The sequence below is a fragment of the Panthera onca genome, chromosome D2, assembly GCF_046562875.1.
Source record: "Panthera onca isolate mPanOnc1 chromosome D2, mPanOnc1 haplotype 2, whole genome shotgun sequence".
Classification (NCBI taxonomy): domain Eukaryota; kingdom Metazoa; phylum Chordata; class Mammalia; order Carnivora; family Felidae; genus Panthera; species Panthera onca.
The window spans coordinates 65,743,483-65,770,197 of record NC_138349.1 but is presented as its reverse complement, the minus strand read 5'-3'; the positions used below and the strand labels follow the sequence as shown (position 1 = coordinate 65,770,197).

General features: G+C 39.8%; 1 protein-coding gene across 33 annotated transcripts in view; it reads right to left on the bottom strand.

Moving 5' to 3' along the window:
• Window positions 1-26,715, bottom strand: part of ANK3 (ankyrin 3) — a 687,918-nt gene that overhangs the window by 125,530 nt on the left and 535,673 nt on the right. For 28 of the 33 annotated variants that reach the window (XM_060642689.3, XM_060642719.3, XM_060642717.3 and 25 more), the window contains 7 exons: window positions 24,869-24,967; window positions 24,489-24,587; window positions 18,705-18,902; window positions 12,506-12,604; window positions 4,066-4,164; window positions 3,878-3,976; window positions 3,244-3,339 (listed from right to left, as the gene is read on the bottom strand). In XM_060642689.3, coding sequence (XP_060498672.2) covers window positions 3,244-3,339; window positions 3,878-3,976; window positions 4,066-4,164; window positions 12,506-12,604; window positions 18,705-18,902; window positions 24,489-24,587; window positions 24,869-24,967 — 789 coding nt within the window. The remainder of the gene's footprint in view (window positions 1-3,243; window positions 3,340-3,877; window positions 3,977-4,065; window positions 4,165-12,505; window positions 12,605-18,704; window positions 18,903-24,488; window positions 24,588-24,868; window positions 24,968-26,715) is intronic. The other 5 variants (XM_078434277.2, XM_078434284.2, XM_078434286.2 and 2 more) reach the window with 2 other exon arrangements.

Below are 26,715 nucleotides of genomic sequence, written 5' to 3'. Positions count from 1 at the left end.
GTATTTTGTAGAATGTCCCTCAATTGGGATTTGTCTCATGTTTTTATCATGACTGGACTGGGTCACATGTTTTGGGGAGGAAGACCACAGAGGTAAAGTGCCAATATACTATCAACATGATTTACCAGCGTTGGTATTAGGCTTGGTCACCTGGCTGAGGCAGTGCTTGTTAGGTTTCTCCATTGTAAAGTTACTCTGTTCTCCGCCCTCTTCCGCAGACTGTCTTCACTGGAGGGAAAACACTATGCCCAGCCCACACTTAAGCAGTAGAGAATTCTGTTCTCTACCTCCTTGCGGGTATTTTCATAAATTGTTTGATTTTTTTCCCTGATTTGTCTCTTCTTCCCTATTTATTCATTTATCTATATCATATGGACTCATGGATATTTACTTTATACGTTGCACTATACTCCAAGTCTCTCGGTGTGTCTGTCAGTCTGTCTCTCTCTCTTTCTATCTATATTACATTGTTCCAGCTTTGGCCATTGGGAACTCTTTCAGTTGATTCCTGTGTCTCTGTGACATAGCCTCATCATTGTGAGTGTGTGTGTTTATTTGCTTATTTGTGGAAGCAGACACTTCCTTACTTTTTGGCACTACAAGACGTTCATCTTGTGTATTTCCTTCTCCAGATCTGGATTCAGTCATTTCCCAAGGAAGCCCTGATTCCCTTTACTATAGAACAGTATTAGAAACCAGTATCTGAGAGACATGCTCTGTTCTTTGCTAATGAGGGAAACTGAATATTTTAAACAATGCAATTTAAATGCTTAATTCATCTTTTGAGTGTCAGCTTCTAGCTACTCAGTTTTCTACTCTGCCAGGACTGTAATGTCATTAACTGAAGCATCTTTCTTAGAATTGCCACATCATATGTTATACTTATGGGGAAGATGAATCTTCTCTTTAAGCGTTTTGAAAAAAGAGACGTCTGTTTATGGAGCCAATGGCTGCTGGGGCCCCAGCAACTGGCTGTGCAAAGACCACCAGCAGTGCAGGCCACCCTGTGAGCTTGAGATCACAGACTCCACCCTGAGCTGTGTCAGTCCTCATCTGTGCCAGATACATCTTACATGTATCTGCTAAGGCAGAGTTGACAAGGTTGTGTCTTAGCTTGAGATAAAGTCTCAAATACCACAATGATGGACTAAGTCTTAGGGACAACAATGGACTCTTTCCTAACCTACAGGACCACTTCATTTGGTGGAAGCCTCATTCACTTCATTAGGCAAACTGGACCTTTCCTGTCAGCACAAGTCCCGTCTTCTCTCTCTTGAAGAAATTACCAGTCAACTCAGCTGATGACACTGAAGGCTATGGCCTGACTCCCATACGTTTCTGTCTTTCACTAGAAACCAGAGCCTTGAAACACTTCTCTTTCAGTAGATATCCTGAGGCTATCACTTTACTTTCTCTGTCTTTAACTTTATTTTCTCCTCAAGGTTTTTTTTTCTTTTTTTTTTAAGATTTTATTTTTAAGTAATCTCTGCACCCAACACAGGGCTCGAACCCACAACCTCAAGATCAAGAGTTACATGCTCTACCGACTGAGACAGCCAGGCACCCCTTCTCAAGCTGTTTTTGATATTAAAGAAACATTCTGAACTTTCCTGATGGGTGAGAAAGTTTTTTACATTTGATAAATAAGATTTATATTTTGAAAAAAAAATTTTTAATGTTTATTTATTTTTGAGAGATACAGAGACAGAATATGAGTGGGTTAGGGGCAGAGAAAGAGGGAGACACAGAATCCGAAGCAGGCTCCAGGCTCCAAGCGGTAAGCACAGAGCCCGACGCAGGGCTCGAACTCATGAGCCATGAGATCATGACCTGAGCCAAAGTCGTACAGTCAATTGACTGAGCCATCCTGGTGCCCCAAGATTTATATTTTGAACTAGTATACAAGTTTCAATTTTCCAACACTGGAAAAGAAGTTCTATATATTTATTACAGTGACTTCAAATCTTTTATAGCATTGTGACACTTGACCATTGTTTTACCTTGTCCTTCTCCCTCTTGTTTCATACTCTACAGAGAGCTAGATGGAATATTTTTAAGATTAAGGTTAATAAACATTATTTGTTTAAACTCGTTTCTCAAGAATTTAATACCAGATTTTAAGATCATGAAATACTCAAGAGGTATATAAAAGCAATACAGGGTAATTTATCTCTATAAAAACTGTATCTTGAAGCTAGAAATGTGCCCTGGTTGATAACCATTGCTCTAGTCCATTGAAGCTACTGTATTCTCTTTGGCAAATAGCATACTTTCTCTCTTGTGATCAGCAGGCTTATTGTTTTAATTTGTAAACCCTGTATATAACTCAGCCAGCGGGTTGCTGCAGAGACCCTCAACCTGTGTTCTTTTATGTGAAGCACTGTGTACACAAACTGTTTGCAGATGCTAACTATGCCTTTCTTCATATCGGAACATGGTGGATGAGACAAGGAGGCAGAGTCGATAAATCCCAGTGTTCCAGAGTCCTAAATTTACATTGTACAGAGCCAATCTCAGGCATGTGTGTTGAGTCATGGAGTCAGGAATAACTGCAATAAGCCTGTGATAATGGCGCAATATCAGCTCTTGATTCCAAAGTTACCAAATCCTGATGCAGTTCAAAGGCTCCAGATGGTGTTAATAAGAAATGACTTATCCTAGAGGCTGCAGCTTGTAAAAACGTATCTGACGCAATAAGGCCCCCTGGTAAAGATTTATTTACAATTTTAATAAAACATCCTATTGTTTTTCCTACGAAAACGCCAATCGCTGACTGGAAGAGTGGTGAGGGTGGTGATAAAAATCCATTCCGATCCTCTCCCAAATGTTTTAGTTTTGCAACAACGTAAAAACTGTTTTTCACAATGATAGCAACGTATCCATTATGATTTGTGAGTCACAACAGCGTAAAGAACCAACTTATCTTCAACTTTCCTACACTGCCAAAGAAGAATGTGAAAATATTTCTGCCTTCACTTCATTAAAACTATTTTTACAGCAAAACAAATGAATACATACATTTAGCTTTACGTGGAATGAAAAACTCCATAGTTCCTAATGCAAATTTTAAAAAGGTATTTTTAGTATTTAGTTTCTCAATATCAGAAATGAGAGGGACAGCATTCGGAAACATGGCGCTTAGTCTGTGAAGAGGGGAAAGTAGGTTCATCTCCCAAAAGTCCCAGAAAATCTACAGCCTGAGAGCTGGCTCTGAGGGGACAAGGGCCAGCATCTGCTACTTACAGTTGTGGTCATGGTTTCCTCAGTCACTACTTTCAGGGTGTCGACCACTGAGATGTAGCCCAGCCTTCGGGCAATGGCGAGGGCAGTGTTCCCATTCTGGCCAGAGGGAAATGAGGACAAGGAATTAACAAGTCATTCCCCATGTCTTAGTGTCTGTGTGCTCCCACATGTTTCGCCCATACTAAACAGAAGGCAAGTGTCTCATTGGCCCCACCCACTGTCATACACAAAACACTATTTCATTAGACACATACCTTGCACAAAACCCACCTAACCTGTTCCCACTCACGCAGCAGAGACTCGGCTTCTACACACGGAACCCAAGAGGCTTATTAACGTTCTAAATCATCAAAGAAACAAACGTTTTTCATTTTATATATGTATTTCCTACTAGTTGGCAATGGATTTGTAGTTTCTAAGTATGAAACATCTAATTACATCTTTCTCTCTCTGGACAGCTCACAATATAGCTATTGTCTCTGCCCTGCATTCCACTGAATGCTCTGTTTATACCTATAAATGAAAGTAAAACAGCAACATTGGTGCCCGATAAAAACTGTAAGAAGATTCCAGTATCCAGGTTCATCTCCTCCCTCCTCCCTTAGCCTCCCTCTTCCCTTCCCTTCCCCCTTACCACAGTGAGTTCATTGGGGGAAGCGTTGTTCTGAAGCAAGACATTTATTATATGTGTGTGTCCCTGCTGAGCTGCTTGATGTAACGGCGTATACCCATTCTGCAGAAGGAAGGTGGAAGAAAGGACATTTACTTCCTTGGACACAAAAATCAATGACTTTGGTGGATACAAAGGAGAAAAGAGTTTACCTTTGTTTTGGCATTAACTTTTGCAGAATGCTGGAGCAGGAAGTTAACAATCTTGATGTTTCCATAGTGGCAGCCCACATGGAGAGGTGTGTATCCCATCTGTAATTATATTTTTTAGAAAAGAAACCTCATAAGTATACTTTTAGTAACAGCTACCCTAAATAGAAGCAAAAGTATTATTTAACCTGTCTTTTTGAGCTGGCAAAAAATAAGTGTTTTCCCCATATATGTGTGTGTGTGTGTGTGTGTGTGTGTGTGTGTGTGTGTGTGAGAGACAGAGAGAGAGGGGGGGGGGGTACTAAAAAATAGTACCATGTCACATGTAAGTAGTTAGGAACTTCCCAAAGGACTCTCTCTTGCATCAACTCATTTTATTCTCTCACCGACTTTTCAAGATAGGAAGTAAACATGGCACAGCCGGCAGTCTGGACAGAGTGATGGTGTGGCTTCTGGGGAGGGTTAGGGAGAGTGTTCTGCAGACAGATGTGGACTAGGATTTACAGAACACTCTATTCTCTCTCTTTGTTTTTAAATATATGAAATTTATTGTCAAATTGGTTTCCATACAACACCCAGTGCTCATCCCAACAGGTGCCCTCCTCAATACCCATCACCCACCCCCCCCACCCCCCATCAGCCCTCAGTTTGTTCTCAGTTTTTAAGAGTCTCTTATGCTTTGACTCCTTCTCCCACTCTAACCTCTTTTTTTTTTCCTTCCCCTCCCCCATGGGTTCCTGTTAAGTTTCTCAGGATCCACATAAGATGAACACTCTATTCTCTAAAAGCATAAAACTGAGGTAGAAAAAAACACAAAGTGGCTTAATGATAATGCCAGGCAGTGGATGAGCATCAGAACGCATGACAGAGGTGGGAAGCACAGAACCACTAAAGCCGAAGAGGCTGGTCTTCAGGAGGTCTGGGATGCATGAACTTGATCCGGGTGTATATGCTGTAGCTAAAGGCTGCTGCCCAACTAGCTAGAGTCCCATAATTTGAAAACAACTGATATAGACAAAGCAGTAAGTTGTTTCCCAAATTAACAGACAAAGCAGTAAGTTGTTTCCCAAATTAATATCCTCTGACCGCTGAAGGACATAAGTCCTATCTATTAAAAAATATATTTTTACACATATATATGATTATATATGTATCATATATATGTGTGTATAACTATGTGTTTAAAATAAGGATATCCAGATACTCTTCTAGATGGCCACATTGCAAGAGACACCACCATGTCATTTCAGTGCCCACAATAAATCTCTGTTTATGAGGACACTGGCAGCACCAGATCACCACAAGGAAGAGCATAGAGTTTTAAAACCATTTCTCAGTATGCACGAGGAGGGCAGGGGAACATGGGGGTCCATGGTTTCAAGGATCTGTATCTCATGTGCGATGCACTATTGTATCTTTATGGTGACTCCATGCTACAGACTGAATGTCTGTGTCCCCCCAAATTCATATGCTGAAACCCCAACCCCCAGTGTGATGGCATTTGGAGATGTGGCCTTTGGGAGGTACTTAGGCCACAGGTAATTAGGTGGAGTCCTCATGAATGGGATTAGTGCACTTACAGGAAGAGGCAGGAGAGAGCTCGCCTCTTCTCTCTGCCCTCTGCCATGTGAAGATTACAACAAGAAGGTATGAGATAGCCATCTGCAAACCAGCAAGAGGTCCCTTACCACACAAGGGATCTGCTGGCACTTTGATCTTGGACTTCCCAACTTTCAGAACTGTGAGAAATGGAAGTTTGTCCACTCTATGGTATTCTTGTTATAGCGGCCCCATCTGACGAAGACATGTTACAAATGGGTATATTTGAATTTGAAAAGGGAATGGCCAGGCCATGGCTGATTGTGGAAGGTGAAGACATCTCACCAGGGACGTGATGCCCTAAAGAGCTTACTCTGGTCACATTCTGTTCCACAAAAGGAGCTGTCAGTGCTCGCACACTGCCTGGACTCCCACTGATAAAGCTCAGCATAACCACTTGTATGGGAGTCATATGGAAACCCCAAAGCTGCTCCACGCATGATGAAGAAGATCCTGTTTTGGTGACCAGAACTGACTTGCCTACTTTACAGGCACCTTTCTCTTTCTTTCCTTCTTTTCTCTTTCTTTCCTTTGTCTTTCTTTCCTTCTTTCCTTCTTTCTTTCTTTCTTTCTTTCTTTCTTTCTTTCTTTCTTTCTTGTTTATTTATTTGAGAGAGAGAGAGAGAGAGAGAGAGAGAGAGAGAAAGAAAGAAAGAAAGAAAGAAAGAAAGAAAGAAAGAAAGAAAGGCAGAAAATCCCAAGCAGGCTCCATGCTGTCAGCACAGAGCCCGATGTGGGGCTTGAACTCACAAACTGTGAGATCATGACCTGAACCGAAATCAAGAGTCAGATGCTTAACTGACTGAGCCATCCAGGCACCCTGCAGACTTCTTTCTTGATGCTGAGGAGCTCAGGATACTGCATTAGAAATCAGAATGGTACTTAGTGTAGGAGGCATGGTAATAATTTTCTCTAATCAGTTCTCAGTACAATTAGCTTAACTGAAGTAACATTACTTCCAACTTTAGTGGTAGAGGATTAATCCCAAGCTAAAAAAACATATAGAAAATATTTTTAAAATCTAAATATTAAGAAACTTTTCATGTTTTGAGTCAATGTGCCTAAGCAATAATGCAGCAGTTTCCAATGGCTATTGTACTACATCTGTTAATTAGATTTTTTAAAGAAATTGAATCATTTTAAGTATTTTATTTATTTATTTATTTTGAGAGAGAGAGGGAGAAGGAGAAGGGGAGGGGGACAGAGAGAGAGAGAGCGAGAGAGAGAGCGTGAGCATGAGCAGGGGAGGGGCAGAGAGAGGGAGGGAGAGGCGTGAGGCTCTATCTCATGAACGATGAGATCATGACCTGAGCCAAAATCAAGAGTTGGATGCTTAGCTTACTGAGCCACCCAGGAGCCCTGATTTTAAGTATTTTAATGTAAAATTTCTACTCACCGTCATAGCTTCTCATCTCATTCCTAGTAAAACCCTAAGTCATTGTGATGGGCTATTAAGGCCTGTCTGATCTGGTCCCTCCTCTACACCACCTATGCATTAAATCTCTGAGCTCATTCCTCCCAATCTCTTCCCTGTTTGTTATACTCTAAGACACTGGTATTCTCAGTGCTCCACAAGCATTTAAGTATTTTATTAAAAGTACATGTGCATCATCAAGAAGATTTATTTTGCATTTAGAGAAACCAAATTGGGGCTTTTCCATTCACTGAGGGTCATAAAATGCCCACATTAAATGGTACCTTGCATAAATATGCTCAGAGGGATGTGATTTGAGAAATTCTTTCCAACTAGCAGCAATCAATTTTGGAAAGACCGACTATTCTGTCTGGAATAGCTAAGAAATAATCACAGTTCAGCTAACTGAGCAGTCTCTGCCTCTTTTTCCACTGTGCCTACTTATACCATCATTATAAGCGGGAGTTAAGCCTTCTCCTTTAGGCAATACCAAGAGGCTGCATTTGTATATGAAGAGCAAACAGGTGCAGATGGAGATTCTGGCGTTTTTGATCCATGGTGCCGTAGCACCTTATTTTACTGAGTTAGGTGCATCTGCTCAAACGGGGTGTGGAAGAGAGGAGTAAGAAATCCACACTTCACTCCCAACCTCCTAAAATCTGTGGTTCTCTATCTACGAGTCCATCCTTAGCCTTCCTTACTCTTGGCATACTCTTCCTCAGTGAATACACCCATTCACAGCTATGACTACTCCTTGATTTTATTTATTTCAGGTAAAATTTTTTTTTCAATTTTTATGTGTTGATTATTGTATGTGTATGAAAGACTATCGTCACATGTTATACTAAGGAGTACTTGATAATATGGCAGATGAAGACCCATGGAAGACTGTAAGATATCTTCACAAAGAGCTTTTTTAAAACATCATTGATTCCAGGATTTGTTCTTTGATTTCCACCACATTGTTTCTCAGTGAGAGACACAGAGAGAGAGAGAGAGAGAGAGAGAGAGAGCGCACAGGGGAGAGGGACGAAGGAGAGAAAGAGAGAATCCTAAGCAGGTTCTACACTTAACACAGAGCCTGATGCAGACCTTGATCCCATACCCTGGGATCATGACCTGAGCCGAAATCAAGAGTTGGACACTCAACTGACTGAGCCATCCAGGCACCCCAATACTTCTTTAAGTATTTCTTAAATTTCTCCCTTGTTCATCAATTTCCCATCTGCCCCTAAGCAGAGGTCTTCTTTATTCTCCATCTAGACCTTAGTAACAGCCTTCAAATGCCCCTCCTCCAAACTCCTTTGACCTACTTAGTTTTTGCACTATCTCTTAGGCTCTTTCTAACCCGATGTCTGATCTTACCACTCTTCTGTTTAAAACCTTCCATGGCTTCCCAGTGCAAACAGGATAAAAAGCTGAACTTACTTTGCCTGGCACATTAAGGCCCTCTGAAATCTTTGAAAATATTTTTTTTTATTATTTAAAACTTAATTTTATTATTTATTATTTTTGACAGAGAAATAGAGAGAGAGTGTGTGTGTATGTGAGAGAGGGAGAGAGAGAGAGCATGAACTGGGGAGGGGCAGAGAGAGAGACACAGAATCTGAAGCAGGCTTCAGGCTCTGCATTGTCAGCACAGAGCCTGACGCAGGGCTTAAACTCACAAACCACAAGATCATAACCTGAGCCAAAGTCACATGCTTAACCAACTGAGCCACCCAGGCCCTCTGAAATCTTAATCTTCTAGCAGTATCTTGGGACATGCCCCCATTTTTTTCTCATGTTTCTGTGATACTGAACCAGTTATAGCTCCCTCCTACATTCCCAACCTTTGTGAAATAATTCAGTTAATTCCAATAGTTCTAAAATTACTAATTTATATATGGGGTCAAATTCAGGCTTTGTACCAATTACCTATGTGACCTTGTATAAGTAATTACTTGTCTGTACCTCAGTTTCCTCTGAGGGACAGGGATACTAATTTCACCCACCTCCTAGGGTACTTGTATGGATTAAACTAATTAATAAAGGAAAGAAATTAATACCTGACACAGAGAAGGTGAGTAATATATTTTATTATATTATTATATATAATTATACATTGTTATATTATATTATTACTATATTATTTTATTATTATTTTTATTATCATATGTCTTCTTTTCTAGACTATAAAGAGATCAAGGAATATATCACCCTGTTGAGAACTTGGCAAGTAGTAAGAGCTCAAAAAAATGAATGTGAAATGAGCATCAAATAAATTTTTTTCATTATTTTACACACATTTAAAGAAATATAATTTAACTATTAATTTGCTAATTAGTACCCCTGAGAATCAGTGCATTTGGATGGTCTAAATAAAATGCTTCAGGAGATTATTCTTTTAAAAAGTGGAAGGAATAGCTTTATTTCATCTGAACAGCACTAAATATTAAACCCTGTGGCCAGCAGCACAATTTAGTCTGAACTGATTTGGTGAACTTCAAATACAGAGCTGGACGTGGAGAAGGTCAGCAAGCCCAGTGGGAAGGCTGCAAAAGCTGTTACCAGGATTTTCAGATATTTTTCCCACAAGAGAGAAGTGCTCTCCATGTTTTCATATTTATCATTTTTTAAATTTAAGCCAGTGAATCTGACGGTACTATACTTTCCAACTGTAGGCTACTTAGAGACATCATCTTCACCAATAAGAATTTGGACATTCATAGAATAAACTTATTCACAAGATCAGAAGGCAAATCCCAACAACCTATCTCTCTGCACTTCTGCTCTATTCAGCTATAGGATGATCACAGCCTCAGGGCTTTCTTGGTGCTATGATCTTTGCTGAGAAGAAAAAGAAAGGGAAAAGAATTTGTAGGAGGCAGAGAGGTGCTTTTCAAATTTTTTTTTTTAACGTTTATTTATTTTTGAGACAGAGAGAGACAGAGCATGAACGGGGGAGGGCCAGAGAGAGAGGGAGACACAGAATCTGAAACAGGCTCCAGGCTCTGAGCTGTCAGCACAGAGCCCGACGCGGGGCTCGAACTCACAGACCGTGAGATTATGACCTGAGCCAAAGTCGGACGCTTAACCGACTGAGCCACCCAGGTGCCACGAGAGGTGCTTTTCAAAGTGCATCACTTGTAAAGGGCAGGAAAGGGAACATGCTTCATAAATATTATACCAAGTACAAAAATGATCATGACCTAAGGTGGGCTGGGTTAGGAGGAAACCCTGGTAGAGGCCTACGAACCTTAAGCCCAGGGGCCACGTGTGCAAGAAGACTCTTGGCACCATGTCCTGCCTCCCCACCTGCCCCGGAGAATCATTGCCACACTTCCTGACTGAATTATAGTATATGCTTTGGATGTGCAGGGGCAAAAACATATGGAGAAACTTAACCCTGCCTGTGCTTCCTGGAATCTTTACTCTGTAAAGAGAGAGGTAACCAAAAAACGTGTTTAAGTCTGTGTTTGTGTGTGTAAATAAAACAACACAAGATGAATATATTTACCATAAGTAAAATAAAGATGGTAAGCTAAACTCAGCTGATTCTTTTTTTAGAATTAAAAATGCTTTTATTTTTCGAATGGAGAGTAGCAAGAAACCATCCAGCTGCTGCCAGTGCCTTTAATGGTTTCTCTGTTAAATACTTAGCTACCTAGGAAAGCACTCAAGACTGAGGATCATGAGAATTTTTAGAAAGGAAGGGAAATAGAGTGAAGGGATTGCTGAGCAAGCTGGCTACCAAGTGAGGTCATGGAGACCTCAAGGCCACAGAAATTCCAGAAAGGGAGGTAGAGGGGAGTTTGCCTACCTCCCAGTTCCACCTCAGGCTGTCCTGATCAGGGACAATGATACTTGCTTTACTGCTTTAATACAAACTTTAAAGCACAGACAGGATCTTGCCTGGTCACATCTCTTTCAGGCAGCTTCTTTTTAATAGAACACAGTATGGGTGGAGCAGCCACTGCCACAGACAGCCGAACAATGTCCAAAGGGTGTAGTCTACTCAGGGCTGTTCCCTCTGTGCTTGTCTGGCAAATCCAGTCTGATTTTGATGTCTGAATGCCACTTTATTTTTTATGTTTTTAATTTGATAGAGAGGGTGAGGAAGAGAGGCAGAGGAAGAGAGAGAGAGAGAGAGAGAGACAGAGAGGAGAGAATCTTAAGCAGGCTCCATGCTTAGTGCAGAGACCAATGGGGGGCTTGATCCCATGACCCTGGGATCATGACTTGAGCTGAAATCAAGAATCAGGCAGTCAACCAACTGAGCCACCCAGGTGCCCCTGAATATCTTTTGACTTGGCTAATTCCTGGTGATACTTCTATATTTGTTAGTATCTTCAGTATTTATATACACACCTCAGAATCTATACATATTATATACAAAATGTTTGTATTCACAATTTTTCATTTTGAGAGAGAGAGACAGACAGACAGACAGACAGCATGTGTGCAAGAGCGGAGAAAGGGGCAGAGAGAGAGGGAGAGAGAATACCAAGCAGGCTCCATGTATAGCACAGAGCCCAGTGCAAGGCTTGATACAACTTTATTTATTTATTTTTTTAATGTTTTTAATTTGAGAGAGAGGGTGAGGAAGAGAGGCAGAGGAAAAGAAAGAGAGAGAGAGAGAGAGAGAGAGAGAGAGAATCAAGAATCAGATGCTCAACCAACTGAGCCACCCAGGTGCCCTTGTATTCACAATATTTAATAAGCATTTATTTTTGTGTCAAAAATATGATATATGGAAAGAAACAAGAGTTATATTTTAGAGTAGATAAAACAAGTTTGCCATGAAGAGGTAGCAAAATTAAGTGCAAAATAAATGCTCAGAGAAATGGGGTTAATATGAAGTCCTATGTCTGATGACACAAAACATCCATTTTTCTTATCTGAGTTTGAAATTGTGTAATTATAAGATATTAATCAGTATTGTTTTCTTTCTGAAGAGAGCTATTTGAGAGAAAGAGAGAGAGAGAGGGAGAGAGGGAGATGCTAGTGACCACACATACCATAAAGATTTTAGCAAGTGAGGAATAACTGAATAAAACTTATTTTATCCTTTTTTTAATAGACTATGTCTAAACAAAGTTAATGGTCACAAATTACTGATAAATTTTTCTGGATGCATTTTAAAGTCAGTCACAAAAGCTAAAAAAGGTCCAAGATTTTACACTCTGTCCTTGGAGGACCGATTTGTTATCACAAGGATAAATACTGTTAACATGGGTGGATATCTATAGGCATCTGGGATAAAGTGCCCAAGCCATTAAAGACATAAAGCATCTGGGACACTATAACCAGAGGCTTTGGTGTCCTTTGCACAGATTTATGTTTGACATGCTATGTATAAAAGATATGATGGAAAATTTGTTCTCCCCCCATCAAATTGTACTTGTTTCCATATAGGAGTCACCAAACGACACATTCTTTTTTGTATACCTTTGTCTGGGCATCCACATTTGCCCCTTGGTTTACGAGGACTTCAGCCACATTCACTCTGTCTTCTTGAGCAGCCAAATGGAGTGGGGTCAGGCCATTCTGCAAAAGATTCAAAGTACAGTCATTTTAGAGAAGGTAATATAGCACACATGGCATGTATGAGAACAATTTATGAATTGTAGGAGACTAAGCCTTGAATTCTTAAATTAAAAAAAAAATTTTTTTTTAATGTTTGAGAGGAAGAGCATGAGTAGAGGAGGGGCAGAGAGAGAGAGGGAGGCAGAGGATTCAAGCAGGCTCTGAGCTGTCAGCATAGAGCCCAATGTGGGGCTTGAACTCACGAACTGTGAGATCATGACTTGAACCGAAGTCGGATGCTCAACAGACTGAGCCACCCAGGTGCCCAAGCCTAGAATTCTTATGTTAAAAAAAATCTACAAAATATGTTTATATATTAGCACCGTGGCAACACTGTTATCTGCAGGCTTCATGAAAATTTCAAACATTCTCAGAAGTGGAGGGAATGGAGTGAACCTTGTGGACTCACCACAGACTCTATGGTTTATCAAGGTTTTCCTACATTTGCTTCATCCAGCCCTACTTCCTGTTCATTCTTTTCTTTGTGGACGTATTTTTTTTTTTTTTATTTTTTTTTTCAACGTTTTTTATTTATTTTTGGGACAGAGAGAGACAGAGCATGAACGGGGGAGGGGCAGAGAGAGAGGGAGACACAGAATCGGAAACAGGCTCCAGGCTCCGAGCCATCAGCCCAGAGCCCGACGTGGGGCTCGAACTCACGGACCGCGAGATCGTGACCTGGCTGAAGTCGGACGCTTAACCGACTGCGCCACCCAGGCGCCCCTGTGGACGTATTTTAAGGCAAATCCCAGACATTATACCATTTTCCTACTACATACTCCAGTGTTCACTTGTCAAAACTAGAGGCTTTAAAAAAAAGATATAAAATGATATAATGTCTGGGATTTGCCTTAAAATACGTCCACAAAGAAAAATATTTTTAAATGAATTAACAAAAACGTTTTGTTGTTGTTAATTTTAAATGAGTAAACAAAAGCAGAATCAGGTCTGTTAAAACAGAAAACAAACTGATGGTTGCCACAGGGAAGGGGGAGTGAGAGACTGTGCAAAATGGGTGAAGGGGAGTGGGAGACACAGGCTTCCAGTTATGAAATGAATAAGTCATGGGAATAAAAGGCACAGCATATGTAATACAGTGAATAATATTATAATAGTGTTGTGACAGGACAGAGATGGTAGCTAAACTTGTAGTGAGCACAGCATGATGTATAAACTTGTCAAATCACTAAGTTGCACATCTGAAACTAATTTGAGATTGTATGTCAACTATACTCAAAAATAAGTAAATAAATATTTACCAAAAAGACACCTAGAGAATTTTTTTGCAAAATTATGCAGGAATTTCAACACATGACCATTGGCACTAGCTTTAGCAGAATTAAAAGAAAAGTTAGTTATAAAATTAAGTATTGACATATGATGATAATATTTTCTTCACCAAATATTAATACCCACAGCTGATAAATATGTTCTGTATGTTGTTTCTGGGTAGGAAAGATGGCCTCGAAATGCAAAATGAATGCTGTACCATGAGAATTTCCAGGTCATTTGAATGGTGTATGTGTTTAATGAGACTGAACATTTGAAACTGAGTCTACAACAGAACGTGCAGGCTACCTGGTTGTTCTAATGGCCAAGAAAAAATCACCAAGACTGTACACAAGTTTAAAAATCCTCTGTAGTTGTAAAGTGTCTTTTCATGAATTATATTTAGGAAAGAGTAACTTTGTGTGAGTGCTTGCAGATTGTTTTCTTTCCCCCAGTACGAGCATGGAGGTTAGTATCTGAGTCCTGGAGGCCTTCCTTCTCTTCCTCTAGCATCTGTGCAACAGGAGCCTCGGCCATGGCATTTGTCAGAGGAGAGGAGTGAATCAGGGACACCACCAGGGAGGGCACAGAGCCCTCTAGATGCCGTACATGACTTATTTAGGGGTTGCTGTCCCATCAAACAGATTATAGGATTCAGGAAGACTCACTTGCTCTCGGCTTTTTAACTATTTACAGAATTTGGGAGGAAGCCCACTCAAACTGAAAAGAGAGGAAATAAGAAAAGGAGGACCAATGCACTCAGTTGAAGTCCAAGAAAAATAAGCTGGGGCCAAGACTGGCACCACCCAACACTGACATAATCTTATAACAATGTTCCATGTTCTACTTTATTTATTTATTTATTTATTTATTTATTTATTTATTTATTAATTATTTTTAATTCCAGTTAGTACACATACAGTGCTCTATGAGTTTCATGTATACAATATAGTGATTTAACACTTCCATACATCAGCCAGTGCTCATCACAAGTGCTCTCCTTAATCCCTGTTTCACCCATCCCCCCACCCCCTCCATGTTCTACTTTAGAGGAAACAAATATTTTCAGCCATAGTATTTTGTAGAGGTTACCTATTCTAAGTTTGAGACTTTTCAACACTTTTGAAGATACTTTACTGAGTGTTTCTCAGCAAAGTTTGGGAAAGGTATTGCGGCATGTGCCTTACTTTCTCATGTTCCCCGTGTTCATGCTGCCTCATGGGTTACCCACTCTACCTGTACCATGGAGTCACTCACAGCCTTCCTGGACTTCACTGTCTGTCCTTGTCTCACAAAGGGCCTCATTGTTACATTTATGTGCACACCTTCTATGTGCTCACCTCTATTAAGAGCATCATAATCCTGCATTTAAATTCTGTTTCCTTGGGGCGCCTGGGTGGCTCAGTCGGTTAAGCGTCCAACTTCAGCTCAGGTCACGATCTCACGGTCCATGAGTTCAAGCCCCACGTCGGGCTCTGGGCTGATGGCTCAGAGCCTGGAGCCTGCTTCCGATTCTGTGCCTCCCTCTCTCTCTGCCCCTCCCCCATTCATTCTCTGTCTCTCTCTGTCTCAAAAATAAATAAACGTTAAAAAAAAAAATTAAAAAAAAAATAAATCCTGTTTCCTTGTCTGTCTTCCTCAAACCACTGTGACCTTGTTGAGGCAAATACTGTATCCTTAATCTTTTTATAACCAGTGTCTAGCGTCTAGCACTGAATCATCCACTAGATGATTAAATCAGAAGATAAAAGCAAACATCTTTAGATAAAATATGCTAAAAAGAAACTTATTTTTATGTTAATGATTTTCATTAAAAAGATTTTATTTTGTTATTTTTTTAAAAGTTTATTTATTTAATTTTGAGAGACAGGGAGAGCACGCACAAGCGGGGGAGGGCCAGAGAGAACAAGGGAGACACAGGATCCAAAGCAGGCTCCAAGCTCTGAGCTGTCAGCACAGAGCCTGATGCAGGGCTCGAACCCATGAACCGTGAGATCCAAGTCGGACGCCTAATCGACTGAGCCACCCAGATACCCCGTCATTAAAAAGATTTTTAAAAAATAATGTGGTGGTTACAACAGTCCCATTTGAATTCAGAGGTTACCTGTTAATCTTTTATAAGGTTTCAACCATTGCTTATTTTAAAAAGTGGCGGTTATTTGGAACAAGAGAACACCACTAACTCAGAATATAAACAGCCCTGCTTAACATTCTATTAGTGGTACAAAGGAATAGAGCTACTTGTGGCCTACAAAATCCATGTGGGAAAGCAGGAACATCAAAAGCGAAACTGAAATCAAACACTAGCTAACTTCACTAGTAGCTAGTCATGGTCTCTTTTCCTTGAAGCTACTGGGAACCACTGATTACTAGTCAGAAAAGAAATAAGTGAAAGCAATAAACTCTTTAGTTCAATATCAATTTTCACAAAAGCTAAATCTTTCTTTTTAATATCTATTTTTTAACAAGGAAATAAAATCTAGTGTTAAATGGGGAGGTAGGATAGGGAGGGAGAGACAATAAATGATGTTTAAAATTGGCAGTTTAGGAAAAACTGACAGAAAATGGTCAGAGTTTCCTTATTGAATAACACGTTCTGCTCATTTTCTGTTTTCACATCAGGGCTTACTTCACACTTTACGTGGAACATGGCAACTGAGAAAGGAAGCAAAAATTTACAAATGCCTTCATATTAGATCATTCCTTGGTAGTGTGAAGTTCTTGAAAGTTCCTTAACTTTAATGTGCTCATGGGAAGCCAGCTGATCTGCTTTTCAAAATTTCTCTGGAAGTATCTCTGCTCATGTAGGGTTTTTTCCCTGGAGGATGGCTGACAATTTTGGTCCTCAGAATTTCCTTGCTAATTTCCAGTCTATCAAAGCAAACACTGGGAAATTCTGAAGTATTTTCAGCCTAAAAAATGTCTGTGATTTTAAGGCGAATGCAAGGCTGGATATGTATTGCAACTAGTTGACTGGAGGATTTTATTTGTTTGTTTATTTGTTTGACTGGAGGATTTTAAAGGAAGAGAAGTCACAGTATACTTTGGTATCAAATCTCCTGAAAACATTCACCTATTAACCAGTTGTTAAGGTCTATATTGCCTTTGAGAGAATTAGTGAGATACAGTATTCTGGGCCCTTCAAATAGACTCTAATGGATGCCAGAATGTACTTCAATTTGGGAAGACCAGGTCTTCTACCTTGTCTTTAAGACAAGTTGAATTTTGTAGCAAATTATTGTAAGCTTGGTCTCTATCTGAACGCTTGAAATTCAAAAACCATCCTGTTTATAATGGCTGTTTGAAATTGGTCTGTGATTCCCATTAATACAGAGACATGCACAGATAAAAGGAATGTTTAAAATAAAAGATAAGAGAAAATCAAATTGTTACACCAGAAAAATATGAAAAATATTTTGTTCTATAATAATCACAAAATATTTTCAAGATATTAAAACTGAAATAAAAAAGATTTCCCTGTTCTCTTATGTATGTGTTTTGGTCTATAGAATTTGTTAAATTACAACCTCGGGAATTCAGGTTAGTGCAGAATAACATTTTCCCTAAATTATAAGAAGTCCACAATTAAGACAACTCTTATTTTCGTCCTTAAGGAGAAGGTGCTGAATGTTACCTCAGTTAATCTTTATGACATTTCTGTGAAGTAAATATTGTTGTCTTCATTTACTAGAGGGCAAAATTGAGGCTCATCAGGTCATATAGCTTGTTCAATCAAGTCACACATCAAGGAAGAGTCAGGCTTAGGATTCACACCCAGAGGATTCAAAACCTCCATGATTCCAAAATACAGTCCACGTATATGAAAAACAAATAAAATTACTTGTCATTTGTCCCCATAAAACTATTGCTGTCTTGAAACTCCACTCCAAAATCTGAGCTATGGCCATGCCATCACCAACTGGTAGAGAAAAAGCCAGGGAGTTTGGATTGTCAAGAACTTGGGAGCACTGTAGCAGGCTTTTGTGTTATATGAAGGGAAGACTTAGAAACATCTGTTCTGTGCTTTGAGCAGACCTCAGACTCAAGGTATTAATAAATAGTTTAGCAAACCCAAATTCTCTGATACATGCAATGAGAGGTCTAACTTCATTAACATGTCTCTGGCCAATTGTGGGCTAGACTTTGCTTCATAAAATTCTTCACTAATAATGGGGCTGCCAAATATGAGGACGGGAATTTGAAAAAACTAGGGAACAGAGACTTCACACATTCCTTGAAACTGCCAATTTACATAGAAAGACTAACAACCTTTCCAACCTATTGAATAAAATAGCTACTCTAAACTTCTGTTATTAAAATGGACTCCATGAAGGCAGCACTCTTTCTAATATTTATTTTTTTAAGTAGGACTTAAAACTGGGAGAGGCAATGAGTAGGTACCCCCAAAACATTTGCAGACAAAATCAACAGGCTACAATTTACAACTTACTATTTTGCTAAGTTCTGGCAAGGTAATGTGGTACTTTGAATTAGCGTTATAGCAAAACTTCATATTATTAAGAAAAACTTTGTGGACTTCATTTTTATGACTATATGTTATTCAATTGTATGACTTGACAAGTATTGATTTACCATTCTCTTACTGTTTAAACATTTTTTCTCAAAGTCTTTACTATAATAAACAATATTTTGGTAAACATCTTTGTGCAACGTTACACTTTATATATTCTATTTGACCTGGATTCTTCATGCTTCTTAGTGCATGCTTCTTAGTGACCTTTCTGAGAGGTAAGGTTTCGTTATACGCTTTGCAGAGAAAAAGAAAGGTTACCTTATTGCTCAGGTTCACATTAGCATTTCTGCTGAGGAGCAGGGACACCATGTCCACATGTCCTTCTTGAGCTGCAAGATGGACAGAAGCAATTCCTTGCCGGGTAACTGCATTTGCATCAGCACCATATTCCAGCAGAGTTGTCGCTATGTCCATCTGGTTCTTTTTGGCAGCGATGTGCAGTGGCGTATAACCATTCTGTCAACACGAATCACTTGGTCACATGCCCAGTAACAAGATAAAAATGTGTGCAGTGCACTTTCAAATAGTATGCTTTCCTTTCTAGTGATTTTCTTCGACGGTTTAAAAATTCATAATCACAGAAGCAAACTGATAAATCAAGCTGTGCCATTAATGTACTGCCCTAATGTCTCCCGCATCCCTAAATTGGGAAAACATACTACAGACAGTTTAATGCAGAGTACCACCGGTTTTGCAAAAGGAATATAGGGTCCTCTCTTGCAGGCAGTTAATGTTAGTAGGTGCTCAATAATTACTTGCTTTATTTAAATTGCCAATGCAAGGAAACGCAACTAGGAAACAACAAACAATGTGGTACCATGGACATGTTCAGAGCCATTATTCCACTTTTCATTCAATAGTAGCTATTCAGAGCCATTACTCTACCTTTAAAATATCTTTAATAGTCACTTGTTGCTAACAAGTTGAAAAATTTAGTGTTCATGGTAGTCAAGATGCTATAATCTACCCTCACAGCCCCTTTGATTGCCTCTTCTATGAAACTCTAGTTTTTACATTATGCTTCAGCTGAACTGGTTTCCCACATAAGATACAGCTCATGTTTCTATTTTGCCTCATTCTATCAAGGATGTTCTTCTCCACCATGTCTTTGGGGTCAGCATCTATCAGCTGAAGATTCAGCTCAAGGGTTATACTCTCATGAAGGGTTTCATTTCCTCCTTCCCCACCTACACCCACCCCCAACCTAACTGACTCCAATCAAAGTCCTGGAGATAGTGGCACTCTTTCCTTTGCATACCTGTTTCCTTCTACTAAAATACAAATTTGTTGAGGGCAGGTATTGTGTCGTATTTGTCTTTGTATCTCTACTAGTGCCTCACAGTGACTGGTGAATCCTCAGAATTTGAGTCAAACTTACTACCACTTTCAGGACATTCTGGGATCCTTGTCTTGACTGACCTCTGATGACCAGAGGTTCAAGCAACTTAAATTCCTCTGGCAAACTGGCAATTAACTGTGCCTCAGGGTTGTTCATAGTCTTCTGCCCTGAGAAAGAAAGGTCCCCTGCACTAGGGGACCTTGTCCAGCCTTATTGTCATTTAAGAGAAATGCAAGATTATATTTTCACTTGGGCATGAATCCAACTATATAAGATATGCCAATGAAAAATGAGAATGATTTTTTATAGAAAAGAAGATTTAGAGGGAAAAAAATGGAATTCATGGATTCACATTTGGCAAAATGATCCAAATCTAGACAACTATCAGTCACAATCTTTCCAGGCCATATGGATGGGTAGGAAACAACACAGAGGACAGTGGGGGCTGCTGCACCACTAATCCGGCCAGCCTACTGCAATTACCCTCATATTTTAAGTCATTAGCATGTCCTAGTAGGATAATGGTTCTCACTTGAGAAACACCCTTTCTGTAATCAATTGTAGAGGATTTAAGCAAGTGGAAATGCTGCTTCCAGACTCTTCTGAAACCAGCCTCTGCCAAACGGGATGGGCCAGGGTAGAAGATTTTATATCCCTATTTTTAGTTTTGACCTTTTGCCATCTGGAAACCCTAGCTGACCTGGGAAACATTTGTCCCTCTGTACAGACACACCCTAAAGAGATTGCCTTCAGAGCCAAATGTAGAGCTTTGGACTGAGCCCAACTTTACAGCGAATGACAGGAGGGGGTGGTCTGTTTTGTTACCATCCCCACCCCTGCATAAAAGCCAAAATTCACAAAATCAGTGCTAAAATAGGTCACCTGATTAGTCAATATGTCTAGCACTGGCTAATCAGAGGGCTAACAGCAACATAGCCTGAGTTTAGCTTCTTGTCATGCATCTTATTTCTTTTTGCTTTTGCTACGGACATAACCTTCGCGTTAGTTACTTGTCAACCACCGAAGGCAGGTCAATGTCCTTTAACAGGTGACAATCCTCTGGATTATTTCTGATTCCACCCAAAAATCCTAGGTCCTAAAGAACACTAAAAAGAGAAACTCTGGCATCTCTGAAATGCATGCTGACTTTAGACAAGTTACTCATGATTACTGAGGGCTTTACTCTGAGCTCCTTACCTGAGCTACAAAGGAAAGAATAAAGCAAGGAAAAAACAATTCATGGCATTTATTTTAGAATGGAAGTTCATCTCAGAAAGACTTAAAAATATTTCAAATAATAAACAAAAAGGTTCATCTTGAGACCTATCAGAAGTTCTCTAATCTTTCTAAATGCTTCTTAATTTCTGGAAAGTAAAATGATTCTCACATATCACACTAAAGGGAAAGATGCATTTATCAGAAGAGAAATAAAATAGTGACAGATTTGGCTATAGAATAATCTTAAATATTTTTTCCTCTTGATGTGGAGAACAAAATGCTTGCAGTGTGTGCTTTTGTAATTCAAGATGAAAACAAAAGGAAATGCAATTTTAAGTTAACAAAAGTAATAGATGTATATCATACTTTATATTTTTTCCCAAGAATCTCTACTGTTCCATACCAGTAGATATATTGTACATTTTATGGAAGAGAAATCTGATAATAAGTTAAGACTCACTATCTGTTTTCCACGATGAGTGTCCAGGTTATGCCTGATTTCATGCCAATACCCCTTCTAGCATAGAGTCTTTCCTCGGGAAATAGATCTGGTGAAAATGGATCACAGAAGCCCATCTACTTTTTTGGCACCTTCCCTCCTCCCCCATTACAAAATCGCATCAGGTTCCTAGGACATGTATGAGTAACAAAATATGTTGGCAATTCTATGAAACAGAAGAAAAGGCAAGAGAGCATCACCTACCCTAAGAACCCAGCATGTGAACTGAGAAAGAGTTCACACTGAAGTCAACTGCTGTTATAGCCATATGTTCAAATCGTGCCTTTTTGAGCCTTTGTCCCTCATTTTTCACCACGGCCAGAATTTGGAAATGCTAAACCTTCCTTTACTCCAGGGAGTATTTGCCTACTCTTTATCCCTTCTCCCTCCTTCTTTAATAAAAGAGCCTTGGCATTGTGTCCAGCTGAAAAACTACACTTCCTAGCTTCCCTTGCAGAAAGAAGTGGCCAGTGACATGTAAGGAGAAATGGCTGGGTGGAGTTTCTGGGAATGCCCTATTGTCTTTCTTTCCTGCTTGAAAAGAGGAACTGGCAGCCTGGGCAAAAACAGTCTCTGAAAGGAAAGGAAGAAAAACAAAATCACAGGGAGCTTTTCTTAATGTTCTGGAAACACTGGACCAACATCAACAACTGCCTACCTCCAGACTGTTTATAAATGAGAAAAAATAGAGCCTCATCAGTTTAAACAACAGTAGCTAGGTTTCTTGCCTAGCAGATAAAGCCCATCCTTAACTGAAGGAACAGGCTTTGCTTGGGATCAAAGTCTAGAAAAAGTTCCTGACCAGGATCAGTGCCTCAGACAGTGGGGACGATCAGCCATGTAGCAGCGATGGTATTACTGAAGCTTTTATGGGGGCAATTGTGCTGTGGCAGCAAGAAGTAACGTCTCCTTAGGAAAGCCAGTGTTGGATTGGCTATAAAAGCTACTCCAAAGGCTCAGTGCTGTTAGAACTCTTTTCAACTCTTTGTTGTGAAGGATGTTTTACAGACATGGAAACATGAAGTCTTGTTTGACAAATATGAAGGTGGAAATCAACTGCAAATATACCTACTACGGACCTATTTAAGGGTTATTTATGGATTGAAAGAAGGAATGGATGGACGGAAGGGTGGCTTGCACTCATTTTGCTTCACAACTACTTTATGACTCTTGTCAATTCTAAACTGCTTGGTACTAGTTGTGTCAAAATCCTTACTCTCATGTGAGGAATGAACAATTTTCCTATTAATTATCTTACTCTTCTGTGAGGAATGAATAATTTGCTTATTAATTATTTTCCTACCAAGAACCTGGAGTTATTATAATATAATAAAAGTGGCCCAGGCCCAAAAGGATATTAAAATATACTAAAATGAAATAGACAATCATTAAGTTTCAATGTAATTTTTTTCATTTTTTAAGTTGTGGTAAATATACATTATGTAAAACCAAACCATTTTTAAATGTATAGTCAATGGCGTTAACTACATTTCACATTGTTCTGGAACCATTACCACCATCCATCTTCAAACTGAAACTCCATCCATTAAACACCAATTCCCCAGTCCTTCCTCCCTTTAGCCCCTGGCAACCAGCATTCTACTTTCTATCTCTCTATGACTGAACTCATACAATATTTGTCCTTTTGTGTGATTGGTTTATTTCACTTAGCATGGTGTCTTTGAGGCTGATTAATGTTGTAGCATGTGCCAGAATTTCCTTCCTACTTCCTCCATTGTATGTATACACCACATTTTAGTTATCTGTTCATTCTTCAATAAATACTGGGTTGCTTCCACCTTTTGGCAACTGTGAATAATGCTACTATTCTTTTTTTTTTTAAAGATAAAGCTTTATCAAATGTCAAGGCATGGTTTTATGATAGAAAAAATGTTTGTCAGCATCAGAAACTATGGAGGGAAAGCCACATTTAGATGAAAAGCAAATTTAGAGGTTTGGTTCTGAACTATAGATTTCACTGGGTACATTCTGGAGAGGCTGGGGCAGGAGATAATTAAGACATATAGGAAAAGAGGTTCTGAGGAGAAATAGGTGTCAAAGATAACCTAGTCTTCAAAAAGAGAAGGTACCTGAAAACTTTCTCTCTTAAAGTCCACAAAGTGATCTAGAACAGCCCATTCATTGATTGACCTGTGTGTACAACAGATTCGATGTAAACACTAAGTTTAAAGCAGAGCACTGTAGCTGTCCCACAATGGCAGAGTAAAAAAAAAAGATGTATAAAGCTTAAAAATGCTAAAAGTTTTTCCAACCAATAGTATTTAGTGAAAGAACTAGACAGCATTAAGTTGTGGTTTGTATCTTTCCACTTTTCTCAGATCACAGTCACCTGTTCCACAAGAGAGAGCTTACTAAACTGACAGCACTCTATTAACCTATCTTCAAATACACTCTTCTTTATGATTTGCCTCTCAAATCAGAATATCGGGGAATCAGGAAGCCATATACTCTATGTATCTCTTTTCTGAAAAATGTAGGTTGTCTACTGGCCCCAAACACCCTAATAATAGGAATAAAGATTCCTCTTAAGAATCATAAAAACATATAAACAAAATTTCCCAACCTATGTTATTAAACAGAAATAAATAACTTGAAGGCAATGTTCTATGGCCAGGAAAATATCACACATATTTTATAACCTCGAAAAATCAGACTTTCATACTCCCTCAGGCTGTGCTGATGTTTTTAATCTGGCTGAAGAATACTTCAACTTTATTTCCTCCACAGGCTCCAGGATGTCCCGGATTTTTAAGGAAAATCAATTGGCACGTGAATATTTATTGAGCATCTACCACATTAGGTGACCAAAGATCTGAAGGCACAGATTTCCTGAGGAGCTTATATTTCTGTGTCTTTTAAGTGATGTCTAAGGTGCAGGGTGCTACATGTGTAGCAAAGTGGATGCACATACAGAGACCAACAGACACTGCCCACAGGCCTCCTCGGGCTGTCCAATCACAGGTACCTTTGCAGCCGCGTGAGGTGAGGCTCCTTGGTCCAAAAGCAGGAGGGCCACTTTCTGATTATCGTAATGTGCAGCTACGTGCAGTGGAGTTAGCCCGCTCTGAAAACACGTGCAGAAACAACAACCAGTGTCAAAAGTGTCTTAACATCAGAGGCTTATATTTAGGAGATGGGATTAGTGTGGGTTCAACACAGAGTGTAAGTTACATTCCGCTTTCCACAATGCTTGGACCCCAGCGTTCACCTCCTGTTTCCAAAGTGATCTTCATCCTATGCGACTTAACTCGGGACTAGTCATAATTTAGGTGGCTGGTGGTGAAGTAGCAAGTGCTTGTTTTGCTACCATGGAAGGGGCCTGCTACAAGGTGGTCAGCCTCATACCTTCCCAGCAGCATCTGGAGATGCACTTTTCTGTAGCAGGAGATTGGCTACTTCCAGCTTCCCATATTTTGCGGCCACATGGAGGGGAGTAAATCCTTTCTGGAAACAGAAACATAAAAATAATGACCAAGAGAAATGAAACAAAGGTATCGCTTTCTTGGAACCAATGAATTATTCTCACAATGAAGCACAGTTAAGTCTGTATTTAAAGACCAACACTGGAAGACAACAGCTAGAATCCCCTTATCAACAAGGATGAACAGTATTTAATCTTTCTCTCTCTGTTGACTGAGTCACAACATGCCACTAATTCTGGGACTAATCAGGCATCTGACCAGGATGAAGGTGGAGAGCTAGATCTGGGACTTATTCTAGAGCTATTTTGGGATTTCACATTTTGGGAAGAATATGTTACTGGGTCCCAATTTGGATTTGGAAGGCTTGGGAAAATCCAGGACAAGTCTGGACCTCCCATATTCCCACATGACTAGACTGGAGCCTTCTCTTCTCCTATTTCTGCATGTATACACATATCTTTATGCTCCAGGCCTCAGGGGTAGGAGTCAGAGAATCATGCATCTTAACCACAAAAGGTGAACTGAATAATAACACATGGTTCTATCCCAGTAAGTTTGCAAGAGCTGGGTACTGAGAGTTGAGTAGTTGCTCTCCCTTGCTACCTGCTCCTACAAGGACATGGGTATCCACCAGTCAGTCACTATGCACAGTTATGGAGGTCCCCAAGCATGAGTCAGCAACTGGAGGGTCATCAACACATTTGACCTCATGAGACTAAAGCCAACTAGAGCCAATGGGCAGCTGGCATGGTGGAAGGGAAGCGTACTCAAAACCTCATCACTCATTACTCTGTTTTACATATTAAATGAAATCCAGGGACTTTTCAACTCAGCTCTACTTAAGAGCCTGAAGAGTCACAGGGGGCAAAAGTTGGAGGTAGTCATCATTTATTCGGATAGTTTTCCAAGTATTTCTAATTATTGTAATTATCTTATGCATTGATCACACTTCTCTGCATCCAAATAAGGGAGTAAAGCACTGGTTTCTAGTTTTCTAAGACATGCCATAGGCCAATTCATCTTTCTATCACACTTGCTAGGTTTACGTAGTATCACCAAAAAGTGAGCTCTGAATTTGCAGTCTGTACCCACAAAGCAACTGAGTGGTAGATTATTGTTCTAAGGCATCAGAGTTGAGATTTTAAAAATTAAACCATTAATCATACAAGACAACAGCAACAAAAGAACACCAAACAAAAATAATCCAAGAAAAATTCACCTCCTGATTTGAAAGTGGTTTGTATACTTGGCCTTAGCAGGAGAGATCTATGGCTGTGTTTTTAAGTCACCATTTAAATCTATCAAATAATGTGCAAGAAACATTGTAATCTAGATATCATTGATGGTTCTTTGGAAGATAATGCACTGAGAAACATAAGACAAACAAACATACCCCAAACTACCCTGCCTCACTCAATGGCTTTGTTTAAATTTGTTTAAAAAAATGTTTTTTAATGTTTATTTATTTTTGACACAGAGAGAGAGACACACACACAGCATGACCTGGGAAGGGGCAGAGAGACGGGAGATACAGAATCCGAAGCAGGCTCCAGACTCTGAGCTGCCAGCACAGAGCCCAGCGCGGGGCTCAAACCCACAGACTGTGAGATCATGACCTGAGCCAAAGTCGGACGCTCAACCGACTGAGCCACCCAGGTACCCCTTATTTTTTTAATGTTTATTTATTTTTGAGAGAGAGAGAGAGAGAGGCACAGAATGTGAGCAGGGGAGGAGCAAAGAGAGGGAGACAGAATCAGAAGCAGGCTCCAG